We start from the raw sequence: 7,239 nt of genomic DNA on the forward strand, positions 1-7,239 counted from the left end.
AAAAAGATTGATGGAGGAGCGTATGAGGTACTCTATTGCCTACACCATCCCCAAGCCTACTCCTCCCCAGTAGGTGCTGTCCATGCCCCTTTGCCTTATCAGAAATGAGATTAAGTTCAGGAATATCTATTGCATGTAAGTGTTGATTATTTTTAAATGCTAAAATCAAAATCTTATGTTTTTACTCTGACCTGTTGATGTAACAGTATTAAAACATGACATTGACTCAGGGTTGTAAAATATTTATAATTTCCAGTGCAATCAGAAATGACAGAAGTGAGCTTTGTAACTGTGTGGTTCTTTCAGGCTGCCGGTCAGTTGCTGAGATCAATCGGGACCTGATCCAGCTCTCCAGGTTGTAAGGAACTACTACAATTGTCCACTGGGAAAAACAAGCTCACCACATGGTGTGTAGTGCTTTCCTGCCAGGGCCCATCCGACCCAGGAGCTCATACCCTGCATGCTCAAACCCTCCTGTACTTGCAGCCCTTCAAACCCTTCATTTGGCTCAAAATCACCATGCCTTTATTTACCTTGCCACCTTTTATATGTTGTTCTTTTCTATAAAATTCTCCTCTGAAGTAAAAGATATTAAAATGGCAGGTTGTCACACAGAACATGCCAAATCACCCCGCTGCAGACAGGCAAGTCTGCCCATGCCCTACCGAGGTCCTGAGTCGCACAGAACATGCTGAATCATCCCGCTGCAGACAGGCAGGTCTGTGCACACCCTACCGAGGTCCCCAGTTGAGCGGAATACCCCGAATCAGCCCACTGCACACAGGAAGGTCTGTGCATGCCCTACCAAGGTCCTGAGTTGCACGGAAGATGCCGAATCACCCCACTGCAGACAGGCAGCCACCTGGTTCCACACTACAAAGATGCAGAGGACACCAGACCACCAGACCAAGGTGCTGAGTCCCGCTGTTCCCGGCCCAGAGGTAGGGGCTTCTGAGCTGTCATCCCACTGCTCCTGGTCCAGAGGAAGGGGCTTCCCCGTCACCATCTCTCCCACTGCTCCCAGCCCACAGGAAAGGCCTTTGGGTCACCATCCCTACTGCTGCTCCTGGCCCCTGTCCCACCTCTCCCAGCTCAGAGGAGGTAATCCGTGCAGGTGCTAACAGCCAACTGCCCCAGTCAAAATGAGAAAACAGGTAAATAAGTCTCAAAACCAGACTTCCAGATCACCTACAGCAACCCCAAAGGGAAATGAGATGGAACACTCTGATACTCAACCACCTGGACCCACTGAACTGGCAACAAAAGGGGACCTGGAAAAAAATGAAATCAGAAATAATTTCTCAGATAACAGGAGAAATTGTGCCCCTAGTGAAAGACATGATTAATAAATCTAGAGAAGAACTCAGGAACATGATGGAATCCCAACATAAGAAACAAATGGAATCCATAAAACAGATGCAGATAGATTTCCAGGACATGAAAAACTCCATTGAAAGTCTACACAGCAGAATGAGCCAGTGTGAGGACAGAATTTCAGATATAGAAGATAAGATTGCAATTAGTGACCAGGAAAAGAAAAATTGCTTCAAAATTATAAGGGAACATGAGAAATCAATCCAGCAGCTGCTAGATGATGCAAAAAAGAATAACATAAGACTGATTGGGCTCAATGAAGAAACAGGAGAGAGTGCAGATGACATAAAAAATCTCTTCACAGAAATAATGGCAGAAAACTTCCCAAGCAGGGGAAAAGAGCTTGACATACAGATAAGTGAGGCATATAGGACTCCAAATAGCCTTGATCAACAAAAATCTACACAAAGGCATATAATTGTTAAGATTCCAGAAACACAACAGAAGAACAAAGTTCTCCAAGCAGTCAGAGAAAAGAAACAAATCACATATAAAGGAAAGCCCATCAGAATCACAGCAGACTTCTCAACACAAACCATCAAGGCAAGAAGAGCTTGGAATGACATATTCCAAGCCTAAAAGAAAACAGCCTCCAACCCAGATTGATGTACCCTGCAAAACTATCTTTCAAAATGGATGGAGAAATAAGATACTTTCATGACAAAGAGCACCTTAGGAACTTCTTGAATACCAAACCAGCACTCCAAAGAATTTTACACAATAGCCTAGGAACAGACATTGAGGATCACAACCCCAGGAAGCAAAGCAGAATGAACTCATCTGGCATGACAAGAAATTAAATGTAAAGAGGGAGAACCCAACAAAAAGAAAAAGTCATGGCAATGACAAGTCAATACATTTCAATTATAACCATCAACGTTAATGGTCTCAATTCACCAATCAAAAGAAATAGACTGGCAGAATGGGTCAAGAAGCAAAATCCAACAATATGCTGCATACAAGAAACACACTTAATTCAAAAGGAAACTCATAGACTGAAAGTTAAAGGGTGGAAAACAATACTGCATGCGACAGGAACCCGAAAAACAGCAGGAGTAGCTATCCTCTTGGCAGATCAAGTAGATTTCAAACCAACACGGATTAAGAGAGACAAAGAAGGACACTACATCCTTGTAAAGGGAAGAATCCAAGAGGAAGAGATGACAGTCATAAATATCTATGCACCAAACACTAGTGCACCCAACTATATAAAACAAATACTAACAGACATGAAAAGTCGTATATGTACTAATACAATTGTAGTGGGGGACCTCAACACCCCACTGTCACAAATAGATAGATCAACTAGACTAAAAATAAGTAATGAAATACTAGAACTCAATCGAACTCTTGAACAAATGAACTTAACAGATGTTTACAGAGTCTTCCACCCCACAAAATCAGAATACACATTCTTCTCAGCTGCACATGGGTCATTCTCCAAAATAGACCACATACTCACACATAGAACATGTTTAAGTAAGTGCAAAGGAATTGAAGTTATCCCCTGTATATTATCAGACCATAGTGCAATGAAATTGGAGATCCATAGCAAAAGAAACTGGAAAAATTTCATAAACACGTGGAAAGTGAACAACACACTTCTGAATAACCAATGGGTCACAGAGGAAATTAAAGAAGAAATCAGACAGTTCCTTCAATTAAATGACAATGACAATACAACATACCCGAATCTATGGGACACAATGAAAGCAGTCTTACAAGGGAAATTCATAGCAGTGAATATGCATATTAGGAAAACAGAGCGATCCCAATTAAACAACCTGATGCTGAACCTCAAGCTTCTAGAAAAAGAAGAGCAGGACAACTCCAAAGCTCATACAAGGGAGGAAATTATAAAGATCAGAGGAGAAATCAATGCAATGGAGACTAAGAGAACAATACAAAAAATCAATGAAGCCAAGAGTTGGTTCTTCGCAAGAATCAACAAAATTGACAAACCTTTAGCCAACCTTGTCAGAAAAAGGAAAGAAAAGGCTCAAATCCATGCAATTAGGAATGAAAAGGGTGAAATTACAACAGACCCAGCAGAAATCCAAAGGATCATCAATACCTACTTCCAGAACCTATATGCCAATAAGATGGACAACACAGAAGAAATGGACAGATTCCTAGATACATATGAATTACCAAAGTTGAATGAAGAAGACCTAAAAATTCTGAACAACCCAATATCAACCAATGAAATTGAAAATGTAATTAAAAACTTATCAACTAAGAAAAGCCCGGGCCCTGATGGCTTCACTGCTGAATTCTACAAGACATTTAGAGAGGAACTGCTGCCACTACTGTTTAAACTCTTCAGTGAAATTGAAAGGGAAGCAATACTCCCAAATTCATTCCTGGAGGCAAGCATCACCTTGATTCCCCAAAGCAGAGAAAGACCCAACTGAAAAAGAGAACTATAGGCCAATCTCACTAATGAACATAGATGCAAAAATCCTTAATAAGATAATGGCAAACAGAATGCAGAAGATCATCAAGAAGACCATACACCCTGATCAAGTGGGATTCATCCCAGGGATGCAGAGATGGCTCAATATACCAAAATCAATTAATGTAATACACTATATCAATAGAGCCAAGGACAAAAACCATATAATTATCTCCATAGATGCAGAAAAAGCATTTGACAAAATCCAACATGCATTTATGATAAAAACCCTACAAAAAATTGGAATAGATGGCCTCTACCTCAAACTGATAGAAGCCATCTATGAAAAACCAACAGCCAATATCATACTAAATGGTCAAAAACTGAACTCCTTCACACTAAAATCAGGAACAAGACAAGGATGTCCACTATCACCACTCTTCTTCAATATAGTTCTGGAAACATTAGCCACAGGAATTAGACAAGAGAAAGAAATAAAAGGAATAAAGAGAGGAAATTAAGAAATCAAATTGTCATTATTTGCAGATGACATGATACTCTATATAGAAGACCCCAAGAACTCCACCAAAAGTTTTCTAGACTTAATAACCAAATTCAGTCAAGTAGCTGGTTACAAGGTCAACACACAAAAATCAATAGCTTTCCTCTACACAAATGACAGACTCACTGAGAGAGAAGTAGGGCAAATAATTCCTTTCACAATAGCATCCAAAAAACTGAAATACCTAGGAATTATCCTAATGAAAGAAATCAAAGACCTCTTCTCTGAAAACTATGGCACTCTGAAGAGAGAGATTGAAAATGATATCAGAAAATGGACAGACATCCCCTGCTCCTGGGTAGGAAGGATTAATATAGTGAAAATGGCCATACTTCCAAAACTGCTATATAGATTTAATGCAATTCCAATTGAGATCCCAGCAGCATACTTCATAGACCTTGAGAAAACAATCCAAAAATTCATTTGGAGCAAGAAGAGACCCAGAATAGCAAAAGCAATTCTAGGTAACAGAGACATGGCAGGGGGTAGCACAATCCCCAACCTGCAACTCTACTACAAAGCTACTGTGATAAAAACAGCATGGTACAGGCAAAGAAACAGACTTGAGGACCAGTGGAACAGATTAGAAGATGCAGAAACAATGCCAGACACACTCAGCCATCTCATCTTTGACAAAGGAGCCAAACACCCTCACTGGAGGAAAGATAGACTCTTTAATAAATGGTGCTGGGAAAACTGGTCTTCAACTTGCCAAAGATTAAAACTAGACCTGTATCTCTCACCATGCACTAAACTAAAATCAAAATGGATTAAAGATCTAAATATTAAAATAGAAACTCTGAACCAGTTGGAACAGAGGTTAGGTAGAACCCTTGAAGACATCGGTGTAGGAAAAGATTGTATGAACGAAACCTCAGTTGCCCGTGAACTAGCACAAACAATCAACAAATGGGATCTCTTCTTATTAAAAGGCTTCTGCACAGCAAGAGAAACCACCAGCAGTGTGAAAAGACAACCCAAAATGTGGGAAAAAATCTTCACCTGCTCTTCCTCAGACAAAGGTCTACTATCTCGAATCTATAAAGAACTTAGAAAGATCAGACCTCCCAAATTTAAAGACCCAATCCGAAAATGGGCATCTGAAATGAACAGATATTTCTCAGACAAAGAAGTAGAAATAGCAAATAAATACATGAAAAAATGTTCAACATCACTGGTCATTTGAGAGATGCAAATGAAAACAATGCTGAGATTCCACTTCACTCCAGAAAGAATGGCTGCTATCATGAAATCAACCAATAACAAATGTTGGCAGGGCTGTGGGGAAAGAGGAACCCTGCTCCACTGCTGGTGGGAGTGTAGACTGATGCAACCACTGTGGAAATCAGTATGGAGATACCTCAAAGAACTAGGACTGGAAGTCCCATTTGACCCCACTATTCTACTGCTGGGGATCTTCCTCAAAGAATTAAAAGAATCATACCACAGTGATATATGTGCACCCATGTTCATAGCAGCGCAGTTTGTAATAGCTAAAACTTGGAAACAGCCCAAATGCCCACCAACTGGAGACTGGATAAAGAAAATGTGGGTTTTTTTATAAAATGGAGTACTACTCAGCCATAAAAAATGAGAAATTAGAGACATTTATAGCTAAGTAGATGCACATTGAGGCAATACTCTTAAGTGAAATAAATAGGACACACATGTGTAAATACTGAATAGTTTCTCTGGTGTGAGAAACTGAAAGAGTAAATAAGGACTCAAATGTATAATAGGTCATGTGAAATAGGAAGAAAAGGGGCAAAGGGGAAGGAAATGAGAGGGCTAGGGGAAAGGATAGAAGGGAATGGGATTAATATGAGAAAATGGAAAAATAGGAACAAAATCTTTGTAAATAGGGAGGACTGGAGGGGTTGAAGGGAGGGCTGGGCAAGGGTGAAAAATAAGAACCAAGAGAGACTATGTAAAGGTGCAAATTTCCAATGATGAATGTCATTATATTGTATACCTAAAATGTACCAATGATTAGAATGAATAATCGATAATGTAAAATAGGAAGAAAAAGTCCAAAGGGGTAGGGGTAATGGGAGGGGGAGTGGCAAGGAAAGAAGGGAAAGGAAAAACGATGAGAAATGGAAAAAATGGAAATAAAGTCTTTGTAAATAGGGAAGGGTGGAGGGCGTGAAGGGAGGGCTAGGAATGGGGAAAAAATAAGAACCAAGATGCATTATGTAAAGGTACAATTCCCAATGAGAAATGTAACTGTGTTGTATACCTACAATGTACGAATAAAAGAATTTAATACAAAAAAATAAAAATTAAAAAAAAATGGCAGGTAAGCTGAGATTGTGAAAGTTAGTATATTTTTTGTGTATGCTAAATAGCTCTGTGAAATAACTATGGGCTTTGCATTCTGGACAGAAAAGCTATACATATATAAAATATCTGACAACAAAAATCATACTCTTCTGTACAGATAATAGGGAAATTGCCCAGTTTATCCCATACAACAAAGAGCTGGTCCAGGGAATGTTAGTGTGGGAAACACCAAAGAGAAAGCAAACCCATAGCCACCTTTACCTCACCCAAATAGATGCAGGGAGTATATACTAGCATATTTAGAAAGAGAAAATAAAGCATAGTGCTATTAGATAGCCTTGCTTAGTTATGACTAGAATGTACTCAGAATGCAGAAACTAGAGGGAGTGAACACCCAGACTCCCAAATCACTAATTCTTTTGATTCTTCTCAGAATACAAAGTCTTAAAAAGGTAGACTAGTAATGACTTAGTGAGTACATTCTACTTTTTGCACATTATATATATATATATATATATATATATGTCTATGAAAAAACTATGAATTTTGCTCCTTGAAAAAATATATATCTATATCATCTATATATGTGTGTATGTATATGTATGCACACAGAAAGACATGTTAT

The 7,239-nt window shown here is 39.2% G+C and overlaps 1 protein-coding gene across 6 annotated transcripts in view; it reads left to right on the top strand.

Moving 5' to 3' along the window:
* Positions 1–6,649, top strand: part of Hao2 (hydroxyacid oxidase 2) — a 40,389-nt gene extending 33,740 nt beyond the window's left edge. For all 6 annotated transcript variants that reach the window (XM_004853836.4, XM_021265770.2, XM_013075559.3 and 3 more), the window contains one exon: positions 307–6,649. In XM_004853836.4, the coding sequence (XP_004853893.1) occupies positions 307–362 (56 nt within the window). In that variant the 3' untranslated portion in view covers positions 363–6,649. The remainder of the gene's footprint in view (positions 1–306) is intronic.
* Positions 6,650–7,239: the final 590 nt, after the last annotated feature.

This window comes from Heterocephalus glaber, unplaced genomic scaffold (genome assembly GCF_053883595.1).
Source record: "Heterocephalus glaber isolate CG9 unplaced genomic scaffold, H.glaber_assembly_v1.0 deba00001442, whole genome shotgun sequence".
Classification (NCBI taxonomy): Eukaryota; Metazoa; Chordata; class Mammalia; order Rodentia; family Bathyergidae; genus Heterocephalus; species Heterocephalus glaber.